Source organism: Poecilia latipinna, unplaced genomic scaffold (assembly GCF_001443285.1).
Source record: "Poecilia latipinna isolate Pla-1442-1.1 unplaced genomic scaffold, P_latipinna-1.0 Scaffold4061, whole genome shotgun sequence".
Taxonomy (NCBI): Eukaryota; Metazoa; Chordata; class Actinopteri; order Cyprinodontiformes; family Poeciliidae; genus Poecilia; species Poecilia latipinna.
In genome coordinates this window covers 37,344-55,183 of record NW_015116677.1, presented here as the reverse complement: position 1 = coordinate 55,183, position 17,840 = coordinate 37,344, and the positions used below count along the sequence as shown (strand labels likewise).

General features: G+C 35.6%; 2 protein-coding genes across 2 annotated transcripts in view; both read left to right on the top strand.

Annotated features, from left to right (window-relative positions):
* The window catches only part of LOC106942128 (von Willebrand factor A domain-containing protein 5A-like), a 21,881-nt gene extending 4,589 nt beyond the window's left edge, over window positions 1-17,292 (top strand). The window contains exons 4-17 of the mRNA XM_015025311.1: window positions 394-473; window positions 557-671; window positions 772-930; window positions 1,031-1,134; window positions 1,966-2,183; window positions 6,608-6,783; window positions 7,266-7,389; window positions 8,608-8,817; window positions 11,776-11,936; window positions 13,089-13,212; window positions 15,856-16,083; window positions 16,163-16,338; window positions 16,824-16,947; window positions 17,041-17,292. Of these exons, the coding sequence (XP_014880797.1) occupies window positions 394-473; window positions 557-671; window positions 772-930; window positions 1,031-1,134; window positions 1,966-2,183; window positions 6,608-6,783; window positions 7,266-7,389; window positions 8,608-8,817; window positions 11,776-11,936; window positions 13,089-13,212; window positions 15,856-16,083; window positions 16,163-16,338; window positions 16,824-16,947; window positions 17,041-17,120 (2,079 nt within the window). The 3' untranslated portion in view covers window positions 17,121-17,292. The remainder of the gene's footprint in view (window positions 1-393; window positions 474-556; window positions 672-771; window positions 931-1,030; window positions 1,135-1,965; window positions 2,184-6,607; window positions 6,784-7,265; window positions 7,390-8,607; window positions 8,818-11,775; window positions 11,937-13,088; window positions 13,213-15,855; window positions 16,084-16,162; window positions 16,339-16,823; window positions 16,948-17,040) is intronic.
* LOC106942133 (von Willebrand factor A domain-containing protein 5A-like) lies at window positions 8,545-10,000 on the top strand. The gene is made up of 3 exons (XM_015025317.1): window positions 8,545-8,817; window positions 8,975-8,989; window positions 9,373-10,000. Exons 1-3 carry the CDS (start codon window positions 8,571-8,573, stop codon window positions 9,414-9,416), a joined length of 306 nt encoding a protein of 101 aa, XP_014880803.1. The 5' UTR covers window positions 8,545-8,570; the 3' UTR covers window positions 9,417-10,000.
* Window positions 17,293-17,840: the final 548 nt, after the last annotated feature.

The following is a 17,840-nucleotide window of genomic DNA, read 5'->3' as shown; positions in this document are numbered from 1 at the left end:
TCTGGAAAAGGTTGAAAAGATGGAGGCTGACCTTGGAGGAACAGAGATTCTTCAGCCTCTCAAACACATTTACAGCCAAGCCTGCATTCCCAAACATCCTCGGCAGGTCAGCTGATATTGCACCAAACCTGTTTTATCAGGTTTGGTGGGCGTCTTTGTAATCTTGCATAAACACTGTGGTTGTTCGGAACAACTCCTTGTGTTCCACAACTTGTGAAATGTTCAACAAACTGGTTGGTCTTATTTGTCACCTTTTGTTGCTCTTCATCCATGTTAACACCACTTGTGTTGTGTTACTAAAACATCAGAGATAGACTCCTCTCAGACAGATTCTACACAGGACTTTCAGCTCCTGTTTGGTTCTGACACGTTTGGTGTTTTCTCCTCTCTCAGGTGTTTGTCTTCACTGACGGAGAGGTGGGAAACACCAAAGAAGTTACTGATCTTGTTAAGAAGAATGCAGGCTCCCACAGGTGAAACCATAAACACACAGATTCCCAGTCTGGTTCATGTTCTGATGCTATTGTGAATTTGAAATCAAACTCTTGTATCGTAGGTGTTTCTCTTTTGGGATTGGAGAAGGAGCCAGCTCTGCTCTCATCTATGGGATGGCCAAAGAGGGCGGAGGTCACGCTCAGTTCATCACAGGGGCTGACAGGATGCAACCAAAAGTAAAAACAACAACACAAAAAGCTGTAAAAACTGCACCAACACATGAAAATGTGATTATAGTAAAAGTAAATAATTTTACAACTATTGTTTAAATCACAGGTGATGCAGTCACTCAGGTTTGCACTGCAGCCAGCTGTGGAGGACATTTCTGTCTCCTGGGGTTTACCAAAGGGAGTGTCTGCCACCGTTCTCTCTGCACCCATTACAGCTATTTTTCAGGGTCAGAGGTCACTGATTTATGCTCAGCTTACAGGACAGGTAGGGTCACCAGCATCTCACTTTGTGTTTTCTGTATCAAAGCATTTAGCATGACATATTGCTATATTTTTATCTATTTTTGTATTTTTTTATGTCTCAGAGTTCAGAGGAAGCAGTTTGCAGTGTGACAGTGAAGTACAGCCTGGCAGGTCATCCCTCTCAGAACCAGCTGCACTTCAAACTAAAACCTGCAGAGGACTCTGGGTAAACGCCTTATATCCTGGTTTGACAGTATTGGCAAGACATATCACAGTGTTGTTGAAATGAGGTAGTATTTTGAAAATGTCAAGGATCTCTGACACTGAAATATAAAATAATCATCCAGTCATAGTTGTTATATAACTGTTTCTTAAGAGGCAGAGTACAATATGGACAAGTTGGTAGGACATCATGCAGCAACACAGAGACGCTCATAGCCAAGGGTAATTTAAAGACACCAGTCAACCTAAATGTAAACTTTTTTACTGTGGAAGGAAGAAGAAATACCAGGAAAAAACTCACCTTGTTGCTGCAAGGTGAAATTACAAACAACTGTGTCGCTGTTTTTGTAGCTCCTAATTTGACGTAATAAACATGTTATTTCTATTTTCCCTTTCTATAAAACTGTATATTTTTTTAGATTTAAGGTAAGATGTGGACATTTTATTTTATCTTGGAATCAAAAGCAAAGCAAGAGGACATATTGAGAGGTCACCTCGGTACTCAAGTTTAAAATACACAAAGGATCAGATTAGTGATATTAACAGAAACTGAATTTGATTTAATTTTAAGAAATGTGGAAACATTATCTTCCTTCACCTGCTACCATAAATGTTGCTGACTGAATTGTTGATGAATAGTAAACAAAGGTAAAAAAGATTGACATTCCTCCTCAATGAATGAAAAAGTAGTTTATTTTACCTTTGGGACATAAGAAAAGTAAAGGAGCATGATGAGAGGAAAAGGTTGAAACTGAGAAAGGAGGCAGTTTGTGTTCATAAAACATTTGATCTCCTTCAAATGTTAGATGTTGGATGTTTCTCCTTCCTGTCTCAGATTAACAGTCCACAGGCTGGCTGCTCGCACTGTGATTCGCTCGCTGGAGTCAGAGGAGAGGACACGAAGAGGACAGCAGGATGAAGAAGTGAAGAAGAAGGTGGTGGAGCTCAGCGTCCAATCAGGAGTAAGCAGCTGTTTCACTGCCTTCATTGCTGTCAACAAAGACAGCGGCAAGGCAGTTCAAGGACCGCTGGTGCGCAGAAATGTCCCGACAGGTGAGTGATTTATTTTATTTATTTTTTCAATCAGTGGATTGACATTTGTTGATGTTCATATGTAATTTATATGATGATGTAAGCTATTGATAAAATTAACACCTTTGGTCTCTCTTGAAATGTCTTTGTTTTGCTTGGTTAAATGTAATTAATTAATTTAAACAAGCTACAATTTAAATGACTGCAGCTTAATATCTTTCCAGTGTCCAATTAAATGGATGGTTATAGTATGCTATTCCCAATAAAGAATGAATTGTTTTATTTAATTTTGGTTTAATTATCACTGTTAGAGCTCTTTGAAGGGACAGGTTTCCAGACATATTTGCTTTTTCTGTTGAAAATAATGTATCTACCATAATGAGAAAAGCTAAAACATATATTTTATGCACTACAAGATGTCTAGAGTGCTTAGAAATAGACATTGTATGAGAACCATATTTAATAGTTACGATGACATATTCTCAAACTAGGACTATAGAATTGCAAATTAAATTTTAATAGTTGTAACTGTGGTTAACCTTTATTGAAAATGTTGATTCTAACTTGGTGTGAAGCATCTTCACTTATAAACTATCCCTCTAAAAATACTTTGTCATTTTAAGCAAACTTTGAAAACTTTGAGAAGTAGATGGTAGCATCTTTTATCAATCAAACAGAAACAGGAGAGAGTTTTTGAAAGATTTGTTTCACCGCTACATCTGTTTTGATTAAATTATTCAGTCTCCGTATCAGACCAGATTGTTACTCTGTCTGTCTGGCTGGCTGGCGAGAGATTCAAACCTTGACTTTTTAATTTCTATCTTTTTTTATGTTATTTTTATCCTGTTTTAATTATTTTTTACATGGACCTGTGTCTTTAATCAAGGTGATGATGTTGATGAATATCTTTTTTTTTTCCCAGATTGGCAACTTTTAATTTAATATCGCTTGTTTTTTTTACTCCTTTTCTGTGTTAGTGATGGCTAAGGGTTGTCCAGCTCCACGAAGAGGAGTTTGTAAGTAAATGCTTCAAAAACGAAATAAAACTACAATAAATAACACAAGATTATTAATTATATGGATGGTGATGGCTCTTACTTATAAAGGATGAATAGTTTTGTTTTATTGTGATTTAGTTCTTTGAGATATTTTGGAAGAGTTCATTCAATGTAGGTTTTACTCTGTATTTTTTTCTCCTTTTCTGCTTTTGCGATGATTGTTCCTTATCCACGTCCACCAGGCTGTTGTAAGTAAAACTACAAAATTAATTACATTACCCAAAAAAAAACCTCAATGTCAAATTATCATTCTCCTACTGCTTCCTGTTGTCTTCTTTTCTTTTCTGCCAGTAGTAACAGACACCTGTTGATTATGTGACTGGTGTGATGCAAAAAAGTATTTCCATCTATTTCAATGCGACCAAAAAACTCATTGTTGAAAAATGTTTTATTTTCTCCAAATTGATGTTTCCATGAAGTAAATTTATCTCTGTATTTTCAGTTAGTGCAGTTCTGTGCTTGTGAGAAGAGATTCGCCAATATAGATTTAGGAAGATTTACATCTTATCTGTTGAAAATAAATCACATTGTCTCTGGACTTAAACCGCAATGTAGAATAATATTTTAAGGATGAAACTATGATGAGATTTTCTCAAACTAGAATTTTCAATTTGTTTGAAATGAAATTTGCTTAATTTTATAAACTTAAACTTTTTAATTTAAGAGAATTTGGGGCCTAACCTAAAAATCTCAGCAACTTTAATTTCCTGATTGATTAAATGTCAGTAAAATCCTCTCTTGTCTTTGAAATGGTGGCTTGCAAACATATTAATACTCCACAAACTTGTCCATATTTTGTCACATTACAACCACAAACATAAATATTTTTGTTGTAATTTAATATGAAAATTGGACACAAAGTAGTTATAGAATTGTGAAGTGGAATGGGTATGAATACTTTTGCAAACCACTGTATGTAAAACCAGTTTTAAAAAAATGTGTTTTTGATAAATGAGTTCACTAAAACAAAACAAGGTACATGCAGAGAAGAAGCTCAGTGACAGTTTATCAGCATACAATTATTTGATTTTTTGTCTTGAGACAGGAATGGTCCCAAAATAATTAAATGTAAGGATGGAAATGTAACAAAGAATTAGTCCAGCATTTTAAAGATTAACAAACAACTATTATTTATTTTAATAACACCTCTGGTACTTGTTTTTTTTAAATTTTTTTTTTCTTCCCCTTTTTTCTTTTGTTAGTTGTGTGTGTGGGTTCAGCTCCACCAGTTGATTGTAAGTAAAAGAAAACAAACAAGAAAAAAGTCATTTGATTGCTGCAAAGGAATCTGTTTGGTTAAATACAGACATGTCTGAATATGTCTTGTTTTTTTTAGTTTGTAGATGTACGAGGGCCGTTTACATAATTTTTGTCAGGGTGACATCACATCTATGCTCTCTTTGTTTTTTCTTTTCTCTTTTTTAGTCCAGAGTATGGATTGCTCACCTCCAAGACGTAAGTAAAGCCCAAAACAAATGATCACTGCAATTTCTTGGAGTACTCTGAACCAATATCAGATATTCTAGTTGTACAGCATATTAATTACATGAATGGTGATAGTATGATATTCCCTTTAAAGAAAGAGAATAATTTTACTTTTTAGATATTTTGCTTTTTATTGGGATTTAATTTTCATTGTGAAATCTTTGAAAGAGATCCATCAGTATAGATTTCAGAGTATTTACATTTTATATGTTAAAAATGGTACAATAATTTTTTGTTGGTTTTGCAAAAACCAACAAAGAATTATTGTAATATTTGTCAGTATATATCCGTTCTTTGCTAAATTAATGCTATATTTCCTTTCTGCTCTCTGGTTAGGTTCAGACACGATGTTAGGTATGAAATTGCGTGAAATAGAAAGACAAATCTTTAAGTACTCCATACTTTATGTGTATGAGATACCATTTTTGTGCATAATCTAAATGTGGTCATATGTTTATAGGAACTTTGCATTTTTAAAAGTAAGTAACTGATCTGAAGGTCAAGTGAAATCAGATCTTAGTTTAATGATTCAGATGCAAACACATCCATCATCTACAGAACACATTAAGACATGAGCCTTTTCACAGACTGTTTTTGTTTTATTTTAGCTTGTTTCTGAATAATTCTCACTAAATTTACATTTGTTTTGTCTTATGTTTCTGAAATCATTCACCAAGTATAAGGATTTGTGTATATTGGATTTTTATTCAGCCATTTTGAACACATGGTAGTTCCAGGTCTTACTAAAGCCACAGTTAGATTGTCTGAAGTTGTTGTTGTGATTCTGATGTGTTTTCAATTGTCTGTTTTAGCTCCAAAGAAGAAAAAAGGTGGAATATTCTCTAGTAAGTAAAACAATGAATGATTTACAAGCACAACATCATTAAACAGTTCTCCATCTATTATGGGTTATTAGAAACTGACAATGACATCATTTGGTCTTACTGTTTATTTAAATGGACTAACCTTAAAATTAGGAACATGTTAAATATATTGTTGAATGGTTTTGTCATTTAAAATGTTAGTAATCTGCAGCAGAAACTGACCATTAGATGGCGCTGTGTTTTCAAACACTGAGTCAGAAATATCCTCTTAGTCAATATGGGCTCCAGCATCTGACAGGCATTGCTAAGCAAAACAACATCCAAGCCCTGAAACTACTGATGAATAAAACTGCAGCAGTTAAAATTTTAATGAAATAAATAAAAAATGTTGTTAATTAAATGATTTTTTGATTGTTGACTGTCTTAAGTGTTTCTTAATGAATGTCGGTCAAATTTCAAGTTTTATTTTCAGAATTTCAGAAACAGAGAATCGAGTGAAAATACTACAATTCCTTAATGGATGATACATTTATGGAGTACATTTATAAATTCACCAGCCTTCAAAGAAAGTGGAAAATATCCTGAGAAAGATTGGCTAATTTCAAGAAAAATTAAAAGCTTCATTAATGACAATCTGTTTGCAGAACCTCTGTATATTGTTGTTGTGAAAGAGTGATACTGCTGTCAGATTGTCATGATTATATGGCTGGCACTAATTTTCAGGAAAGACGCCTCCTGTTAATCCTCCCACAGTAGACAAAGAAAACTTGTAAAACTGTACTAACTTGTAAAAGTGGAGCTTGTAAAAGCTCTGTACTTTTTACCACATTTTAGAACATGGGAGGGTTAAATGATGCATTATTCAATTACACATGCAGAAACATTTACTTGTACCATAATGATGGACGACGTTCCTCAGTAATGCTAAGTTTCTTTTTTTTCTAGGGATCCATAGTAAAGAGATGTCCTGTAGGAGCAACGCTGCAGAAGCCATTGATTGTAAGTAGTATTTATGAATGCAGTGGATTATTGAAACTCACCTCATGTACCCACTTATCAAGCTCTTTTCACTTCACAGCTGATGATGATTTAGATTCAGAAAGGTCAGCCCCCAAACCTGTGCAGCCCCATAAAGACCCTCTGCTGCAGCTGGTGTCCCTGCAGAAAGCGTCTGGCAGCTGGATGCTTGATGAAGATCTGGCTGCTGTGCTGGGAAAGACCAAAGAGGAGGTGGAAAAGGCAAAACCAGAATTGGTGGGTTGTAGTCTGAAATAATAAAAAATAATAATAAAATTGTATAATTTAAATATTAAACAGGGGGTTTTGTATAATAATAATAATAATAATAATAATAATAATAATAATAATAATAATTAATAACAAAAATTAACACTGAAGGTTGCAAAGAGGGGAGTTTAACTAGAAGCAGGGTTAACACCGACTTCCAGTCCATCTGTCCAATTAGCCTAACATGCATATTTTCACACTGAAATCCATAGAACACAGAGAGAACACACATATACTTAGGGAGAACATGAAGGAGCCTCACAGAAAGGCCCTTTAGTGAATTTAAACCCAGAACTAAGACCACACACATACTTAGGAACAGATACTTAGTAACTGCTGATCTCCAAGTAGTCAGTGAGATACTTCCTAGTGCCGCCTCAGTGAAGGAAAGCTACTGTATAACATTTCTCCTTTTCGTTGTCCTGTTTCATCTCTCTGTGTTTCATTAGGTCAACAATGAAGTGTGGGCCTCCATTCTGGCTCTGATTTGGCTTCATGCTTTTAAGATGGATGCAAAGGAGGAGTGGGAGCTTCTGTCTATGAAGGCTGCATCATGGATTAAAGCTCAGAACGGTAACATACATAATCACCAGGGAACTCCTGTTTTTAAGTGTGTATTAAAACAGATGTTAAAACTGGATGCGAAAATAACATTGGTGAATCTTTTCTTTCCTTCAGCTCCATGTGTGTCAGAGTGTGTTGAAGCTGGAAATAAACTGTTGGGTTGCAGCGTGAAGAAAGAAGCTCTGAGCCTCTGAGGTTTTCCATGAACAGCCTTCAGCTTTACTATGGAAACTATGCTGCATTTGTTGAGGATGTAATAGTTCATTGCTGTTCTTTCTGTGTTTAGTTATAATGTTCAGCCTTTCTGTGCTTTAAGCAGTTTTAAAAAGCAAAGACACCAAAGATGTGTAAATATTAGTTAAATGGTGATTTTGTAACTAACTCACAAGCTGGTTTTCTGGACCAGTTGCAGTCAGNGTATTGGCAAGACATATCACAGTGTTGTTGAAATGAGGTAGTATTTTGAAAATGTCAAGGATCTCTGACACTGAAATATAAAATATTCATCCAGTCATAGTTGTTATATAACTGTTTCTTAAGAGGCAGAGTACAATATGGACAAGTTGGTGGGACATAATGCGGCAACACAGACGCTCATAGCCAAGGGTAATTTAAAGACACCAGTCAACCTAAATGTAAACTTTTTTACTGTGGAAGGAAGAAATACCAGGAAAAAACTCACCTTGTTGCTGCAAGGTGAAATTACAAACAACTGTGCTGCTATTTTTGTAGCTCCTAATTTGACGTAATAAACATGTTATTTCTATTTTCCCTTTCTATAAAACTGTATATTTTTTTTAGATTTAAGGTAACATGTGGACATGTTATTTTATCTTGGAATCAAAAGCAAAGCAAGAGGACATATTGAGAGGTCACCTCGGTACTCAAGTTTAAAATACACAAAGGATCAGATTAGTGATATTAACAGAAACTGAATTTGATTTAATTTTAAGAAATGTGGAAACATTATCTTCCTTCACCTGCTACCATAAATGTTGCTGACTGAATTGTTGATGAATAGTAAACAAAGGTAAAAAAGATTGACATTCCTCCTCAATGAATGAAAAAGTAGTTTATTTTACCTTTGGGAGATAAGAAAAGTAAAGGAGCATGATAAGAGGAAAAGGTTGAAACTGAGAAAGGAGGCAGTTTGTGTTCATAGAAAACATTTGATCTCCTTCAAATGTTAGATGTTGGATGTTTCTCCTTCCTGTCTCAGATTAACAGTCCACAGGCTGGCTGCTCGCACTGTGATTCGCTCGCTGGAGTCAGAGGAGAGGACACGAAGAGGACAGCAGGATGAAGAAGTGAAGAAGAAGGTGGTGGAGCTCAGCGTCCAATCAGGAGTAAGCAGCTGTTTCACTGCCTTCATTGCTGTCAACAAAGACAGCGGCAAGGCAGTTCAAGGACCGCTGGTGCGCAGAAATGTCCCGACAGGTGAGTGATTTATTTTATTTATTTTTTCAGTCAGTGGATTGACATTTGTTCATATGTAATTTATATGAAGATGTAAGCTATTGATAATATTAACACCTATGGTCTCTCTTGAAATGTCTTTGTTTTCTCCGATTTTCTGCTTCTGATGGGCTGGCAGCTTTTCTACCTCAAAGTAAGTAAAGCATCAAAGAAATCAAAAATGCTAAGGAGTTTGTTGAGCACTCTGAAGTAAATATATATATATCTATATCTATATATATATAGATATAGATATATATATATATATATATATATATATATATATATGGTTTATAATCAACCATAGAAAGGTTGATTATTACACCTTTTTTCAATCATATATAGTACTTTTTGATTTCTATCTTTTTTTTATGTTATTTTTATCCTATTTTAATTACTTTTTACATGGACGTGTGCCTTTAATAAAGGTGATGATGTTGATTATCTTTTTTTCCCCAGATTGGCAACTTTTGTTAATTTAATATCACCTGTTTTTTTTTTTTTTGTTTGTTTTTTTTTACTCCTTTTCTGTTTTAGTGATGGCTAAGTGTTCAGCTCGACGAAAATCACTTCGTAAGTAAATGCTTCAAAACAAAGTAAAACTACAATAAATAACACAAGATATTTCTGTCCTATAACTTATTAATTATATGGTTGGTGATGTTAATGGTATGCTCTTACTTATTAAGGATGAATAGTTTTGTTTTATTGTGGTTTAATTCTTTAAGATATTTTGGAAGAGCTCATTCAATGTATATTTTACCCTGTATTTTTTTCTCCTTTTCTGTTTTTGTTATGATTGTTCCTTATCCACGTCCACCAGGCTGTAGTAAGTAAAACTACAAAATTAATTACATTGCCCAAAAAAACCCTCAATAACAAATTATCATTCTCCTACTGCTTCCTGTTGTCTTCTTTTCTTTTCTGCCAGTAGTAACAGACACCTGTTGATTATGTGACTGGTGTGACGCAAAAAAGTTTTTCTTTCTATTTCAATGCGACTACAAAACTCATTGTCGAAAAATGTTTTATTTTCTCCAAATTGATGTTTCCATGAAGTAAATTTATCTCCGTAATTTCAGTTGGTGCAGTTCTATGCTTGTGAGAAGAGATTCGCCAATATAGATTTAGGAAGATTTATATCTTATCTGTTGAAAATAAATCACATTGTAACATTTGTCAGTATAAAACCCGTTCTTTCCTAAATTAATGCTATATTATCTTTCTGCTCTCTGGTTAGGTTCAGACACGATATTATGTATGAAATTGTGTGAAATAGAAAGACAATTTTATAAAGTACTTTATGTGTATGACATACCATTTCTATGCATAATCTAAATGTGGTCATACGTTTATAGAAACTATGGTTGCATTTTTAAAATATTAGGTCTTTGAAAAATTTAATTTTATGATTATTGGCAGTTTCTGATTGATAGTTTGTCACTTAATGTGCTTAGATGTCAGACAGCATGCACCCCTACTGATTTAAATTCAACTGGACAGTCTAAGTATCTGATCTAAAGGTCAAATGAAATCAGATCAGTTTAATGATTCAGATGTAAACACATCCATCATCTACAGAACACATTAAGACATGAGCCTTTTCACAGACTGTTTTTGTTTTATTTTAGCTTGTTTCTGAATAATTCTCACTAAATTTACATTTGTTTTGTCTTATGTTTCTGAAATCATTCACCAAGTATAAGGATTTGTGTATATTGGATTTTTGTTCAGCCATTTTGGACACATGGTAGTTCCAGGTCTTACTAAAGCCACAGTTAGATTGTCTGAAGTTGTTGTTGTGATTCTGATGTGTTTTCAATTGTCTGTTTTAGCTCCAAAGAAGAAAAAAGGTGGAATATTCTCTAGTAAGTAAAACAATGAATGATTTACAAGCACAACATCATTAAACAGTTCTCCATCTATTATTGGTTATGAGAAACTGACAATGACATCATTTGGTCTTACTGTTTATTTAAATGGACTAACCTTAAAATTAGGAACATGTTAAATATATTGTTGAATGGTTTTGTCATTTAAAATGTTAGTAATCTGCAGCAGAAACTGACCATTAGATGGCGCTGTGTTTTCAAAGACTGAGTCAGAAATATCCTCTTAGTCAATTTGGGCTCCAGCATCTGACAGGCATTGCTAAGCAAAACAACATCCAAGCCCTGAAACTACTGATGAATAAAACTGCAGCAGTTAAAATTTTAATGAAATAAATAAAAAATGTTGTTAATTAAATGATTTTTTGATTGTTGACTGTCTTAAGTGTTTCTTAATGAATGTCGGTCAAATTTCAAGTTTTATTTTCAGAATTTCAGAAGCAGAGAATCAAGTGAAGATACTACAATTCTTTAATGGATGATAAATTTCTGGAGTACATTTATAAATTCACCAGCCTTCAAAGAAAGTGGCAAATATCCTGTGAAAGATTGGCTAATTTCAAGAAAAATTAAAAGCTTCATTAATGACAATCTGTTTGCAGAACCTCTGTATATTGTTGTTGTGAAAGAGTGATACTGCTGTCAGATTGTCATGATTATATGGCTGGCACTAATTTTCAGGAAAGACGCCTCCTGTTAATCCTCCCACAGTAGACAAAGAAAACTTGTAAAACTGTACTAACTTGTAAAAGTGGAGCTTGTAAAAGCTCTGTACTTTTTACCACATTTTAGAACATGGGAGGGTTAAATGATGCATTATTCAATTACACATGCAGAAACATTTACTTGTACCATAATGATGGACGACGTTCCTCAGTAATGCTAAGTTTCTTTTTATTCTAGACATCTTTAGAAAGGATATCTCTCGTAGGAGCAAAGCTGCAGAAGCCATTTATTGTAAGTAGTATTTATGAATGCAGTGGATTATTGAAACTCACCTCATGTACCCACTTATCAAGCTCTTTTCACTTCACATGTGATGGTGATTTAGATTCAGAAAGGTCAGCCCCCAAATGTGTGCAGCCCCATAAAGACCCTCTGCTGCAGCTGGTGTCCCTGCAGAAAGCGTCTGGCAGCTGGATGCTTGATGAAGATCTGGCTGCTGTGCTGGGAAAGACCAAAGAGGAGGTGGAAAAGGCAAAACCAGAGTTGGTGGGTTGTAGTCTAAAATAATAACAATAATAAAAAATCTTATAATGTAAATATTAAATAGGAGTTTTTGTATAATAATAATTAATAACAAAAATTAACATTGAAGGTTGCAAAGAGGGGAGTTTAACTAGAAGCAGGTTTAACACCGACTTCCAGTCCATCTGTCCAATTAGCCTAACATGCATATTTTCACACTGAAATCCATAGAACACAGAGAGAACACACATATACTTAGGGAGAACATGAAGGAGCCTCACAGAAAGGCCCCTTAGTGAATTTAAACCCAGAACTAAGACCACATACATACCGTATTTTCTGCACTATATAAGGCGCACCTAAAAACCTTCAATTTCCTCAAAAGCCGACAGTGCGCCTTATAATCCGGTGCGCCGGACCAATATTGAGCCACAACAGGTCTAGCAACTACAGTAAGCAGCCGCTGACTTCATTTTCGCCGGTAGAAGAAGAAGCCCGTGGTGCATGCTGGGATAGTTGTCAGGACTCTGGTTTGTTAATAAAGTTTGACTGACGCATCTACCTACAGACCATCTATAATCAGGTCATCTGCAGGTCCCACGCCCCGGGCCAGTCGCGGAAAGCATTCTTCACCGACAGGAGTTGGACTGTTTTGTTGACATTTTTTATGTGAACAAAGTGGCTTTAGACATTCTTCGGGGGGTGCTTCAACTACGGTTACCAAGGGACCAGCCCCTATACATATAAAGCCGGGGGTGCGGGGAAGAGAGACAGTGACTGCGGCGGCAGCGTGTCAATTGGTCTGTGTTACCCAGAAAGCAGTTGGGCACAATATCGCAACAACAACACCGTGAGTGCAACAATGACTGGGGCAGCCTACTATATAAAGTACTCGGGGACCATTTCTTTATTATTATACATCCACATTTGTAGCGTACGGAACAAATAGCTAACTGTAGCTTCTATTCTATATGTCTATTCTATGCGCCTTATATATAAAAGAAGTTTTAAAATAGGCCATTCATTGAAGGTGCACCTTAGTGCGGAAAATACGGTACTTAGTAACTGCTGCTCTCCAAGTAGTCAGTGAGATACTTCCTAGTGCTGCCTCAGTGAAGGAAAGCAGCTGTATAACATCTATTCGTTGTCCTGTTTCATCTCTCTGTGTTTCATTAGGTCAACAATGAAGTGTGGGCCTCCATTCTGGCTCTGATTTGGCTTCATGCTTTTAAGATGGATGCAAAGGAGGAGTGGGAGCTTCTGTCTATGAAGGCTGCATCATGGATTAAAGCTCAGAACGGTAACATACATAATCACCAGGGAACTCCTGTTTTTAAGTGTGTATTAAAACAGAAGTTAAACTGGATGCAAAACTAACATCGGTGAATTTTTTCTTTCCTTCAGCTCCATGTGTGTCGGAGTGTGTTGAAGCTGGAAATAAACTGTTGGGTTGCAGCGTGAAGAAAGAAGCTCTGAGCCTCTGAGGTTTTCCATGATCAGCCTTCAGCTTTACTATGGAAACTATGCTCCATTTGTTGAGGATGTAATAGTTCATTGCTGTTCTTTCTGTGTTTAGTTATAATGTTCAGCCTTTCTATGCTTTAAGCAGTTTTAAAAAGCAAAGACACCAAAGATGTGTAAATATTAGTTAAATGGTGATTTTGTAACTAACTCACAAGCTGGTTTTCTGGACCAGTTGCAGTCAGGTTTATTTGTAATGTACATCTTGTCAAATAAAGCACTGTACTTTTGAATTATGAGTAACAAGTTGTCCAAATAGATTTTTGGCTTTAAATCTGTGTTCTTCATTCAGTGAAGTAAGTCCAGGTTGGCAGCAGAGCCAGAATGGGTACTCAGGAACTTTTAAAATATTCTAACAATATTTCAAAAATATTGTTAGAACATTGCAATAAAATCACTCCCAGAGAGTACATTTTTTCTAAAACCTAGTTACCATCAAACTCTGACATAATCCTATTAGAATGACAGTAAAAGTGATGGAATTTGAGAGGAAGGTTTGTTGAAACCTTGATGATTTGTTGTCTTTTTAGTCAAACTTTTAACAATAGAAACATGAATCATTTGATGAGGCAATTTCACGCAGTTGAAAATAAACCATTGATTCTTTTATTAATAATTTAAACATGAAGCCAACTCTGAAAGTCATTCTAATATCCACAAACTTCACATTAAAAGAATGTTCAAAACTCTCAAAATGAGTATCGCAACCCCCACCCCCCCCAAAAAAAACTATTCAAATCATACTTTTAGCTGGGAAACTAAATTTTGGGATACATTTACTGTTTAACTTCGATTGCTTTTGTTTAGGTAGGAAAAAACAGAAAGACGGAATCCTGTAAATACATTTTAGTAGCGCCACCTAGTGGTAAGTTTCTTTACCCATCAAGTTGTATCCCACTCGTCTTTCAGTGATGAAAGAAAATTCTGCTGAAACCTAAAAGTCCAAGACTTGTTTTTAATTTAATCTTTTTATTATTATTAAGTTAGTATCTACAGACTTTATGCACATTAAAGGCATAGGTACACTTTTTAAATCTAATGTAAATCTGACCTCAGTGTGCTACTGTCCATGGTGCTGAAAAGTCAAATTTACATTGTTCTTGGCTGACAAAATTACTGAAAAAATAAATGTTTTTAGTATTGTATATACACTGGAGACGACACTTTCAATGGTATTGATTGTCTTTTAGTGACTGGTGACATTTGTCAATGTTCAAAATTGGTTTATCCTCCTCTGTGATACATGCATAAATTCAAACANGAAGATTTACATCTTATCTGTTGAAAATAAATCACATTGTCTCTGGACTTAAACCGCAATGTAGAATAATATTTTAAGGATGAAACTATGATGAGATTTTCTCAAACTAGAATTTTCAATTTGTTTGAAATGAAATTTGCTTAATTTTATAAACTTAAACTTTTTAATTTAAGAGAATTTGGGGCCTAACCTAAAAATCTCAGCAACTTTAATTTCCTGATTGATTAAATGTCAGTAAAATCCTCTCTTGTCTTTGAAATGGTGGCTTGCAAACATATTTATACTCACATTTTGTCACATTACAACCACAAACAGAAATATTTTTATTGTAATTTAATATGAAAATTGGACACAAAGTAGTTATAGAATTGTGAAGTGGAATGGGTATGAATACTTTTGCAAACCACTGTATGTAAAACCAGTTTTAAAAAAATGTGTTTTTGATAAATGAGTTCACTAAAACAAAACAAGGTACATGCAGAGAAGAAGCTCAGTGACAGTTTATCAGCATAAAATTATTTGATTTTTTGTCTTGAGACAGGTATGGTCCCAAAATAATTAACTAAATGTAAGGATGGAAATGTAACAAAGAATTAGTCCAGCATTTTAAAGATTAACAAACAACTATTATTTATTTTAACAACACCTCTGGTACTTGTTTTTTTTTTTTTTTTTGTTTGTTTTTTCTTCCCCTCTTTTCTTTTGTTAGTGGTGTGTTTTGGTTCAGCTCCACAAGTTGATTGCAAGTAAAACAAACAAAGAAAAAAGTCATTTGACTGCTGCAAAAGAATATGTTTGGTTAAATAAAGACATGTCTGAATATGTGTGTTGTTTTTTTTAGTTTGTAGATGTACGAGGGCTGTTTACATAATTTTTGTCAGGGTGACATAACATCTATGCTCTCTTTGTTTTTTCTTTTCTCTTTTTTAGTCAAGAGATCAGCTTCACTATGTAAGTAAAGCCCAAAACAAATGATCACTGCAATTTCTTGGAGTACTCTGAACCAATATCAGATATTCTAGTTGTAAAGCTTATTGATTAAATGAATGGTGATAGTATGATATTGCGAAATTGCCTATAAAGAATGAATAATTTTATTTTTCAGATATTTTTGCTCTTTATTCGGGTTTAATTTTCACTGTAAGATATTTATCGAAATAGATTGCCCCCCTCTGGCTCCGCGACTGATGACAGGGGGGGCACTGCCCCCTCCGCCCCCCCCGCCCCTTCTTGGAGCTGTGCCCCCTCCGCCCCTTCGTAGGGCACTGCCCCATCCGCCCCCCCCGCCCCTTCGTGGGGCTGTGCCACTGTTTAGGTCAGCCAGGTCATCCCTAGGGATCCATAGTAAAGAGATGTCCCGGAGGAGCAACGCTGCAGAAGCAATTGATTGTAAGTAGTATTTATGAATGCAGTGGATTATTGAAACTCACCTCATGTACCCACTTATCAAGCTCTTTTCACTTCACAGCTGATGATGATTTAGATTCAGAAAGGTCAGCCCCCAAACCTGTGCAGCCCCATAAAGACCCTCTGCTGCAGCTGGTGTCCCTGCAGAAAGCGTCTGGCAGCTGGATGCTTGATGAAGATCTGGCTGCTGTGCTGGGAAAGACCAAAGAGGAGGTGGAAAAGGCAAAACCAGAATTGGTGGGTTGTAGTCTGAAATAATAAAAAATAATAATAAAATTGTATAATTTAAATATTAAACAGGGGGTTTTGTATTATAATAATAATAATAATAATAATAATAATAATAATAATAATAATAATTAATAACAAAAATTAACACTGAAGGTTGCAAAGAGGGGAGTTTAACTAGAAGCAGGGTTAACACCGACTTCCAGTCCATCTGTCCAATTAGCCTAACATGCATATTTTCACACTGAAATCCATAGAACACAGAGAGAACACACATATACTTAGGGAGAACATGAAGGAGCCTCACAGAAAGGCCCTTTAGTGAATTTAAACCCAGAACTAAGACCACACACATACTTAGGAACAGATACTTAGTAACTGCTGATCTCCAAGTAGTCAGTGAGATACTTCCTAGTGCCGCCTCAGTGAAGGAAAGCTACTGTATAACATTTCTCCTTTTCGTTGTCCTGTTTCATCTCTCTGTGTTTCATTAGGTCAACAATGAAGTGTGGGCCTCCATTCTGGTTCTGATTTGGCTTCATGCTTTTAAGATGGACGCAAAGGAGGAGTGGGAGCTTCTGTCTATGAAGGCTGCATCATGGATTAAAGCTCAGAACGGTAACATACATAATCACCAGGGAACTCCTGTTTTTAAGTGTGTATTAAAACTGGATGCAAAAATAACATTGATGAATCTTTTCTTTCCTTCAGCTCCATGTGTGTCAGAGTGTGTTGAAGCTGGAAATAAACTGTTGGGCTGCAGTGTGAAGAAAGAAGCTCTGAGCCTCTGAGGTTTTCCATGAACAGCCTTCAGCTTTACTATGGAAGCACCTGAGTGCAGGAAATAAAACACTGAAGTTACTAATGACCAAGAAACAGATGTACTGTTCAACATTTAATCATGTGTCTGCCAGTGTGCCTTGTGATATTTGCACCATATGAATAAAAAGAAGCTAAGGATCATTGAAATACTTTGTTTTTTATTTACTACAATCAATACATCTGCATTTTAACCAGTTTTATTGAAATCATATACATATCCATCCATTTTCTTTACGCCCTTGTCCCTCAGTGGGGTCAGGAGGGTTGCTGGTGCATATCTCCAGCTGATGTTCTGGGCGAGAGGTGGGGTTCACCCTGGACAGGTTGCCAGTGTGTTGCAGGGCAACACAGAGACACACAACCATGCACACACACATGCATGGTTGTGTGTCAATTTGGAGAGGCCAATTAACCTGACAGTCATGTTTTTGGGCTGTGGGAGGAGAAAACCCACACATGCACAGGGAGAACATCCAAACTCCATGCAGAAAGACTGGGGCCAGGAATTGAACCCAGAACCTTCTTGCTGCAAGACAACAGCTCTACCAACTGCACCACTGTGCAGCCTTATATCCACCATTCTGTTTTAATTAGACTGGTGTCGACCATTTTCTCACATTTCTTTGACATAACCCTTTAAACTATATTTAACTCATTATCCAACCAAACATTGTGGTATAGATATGAAA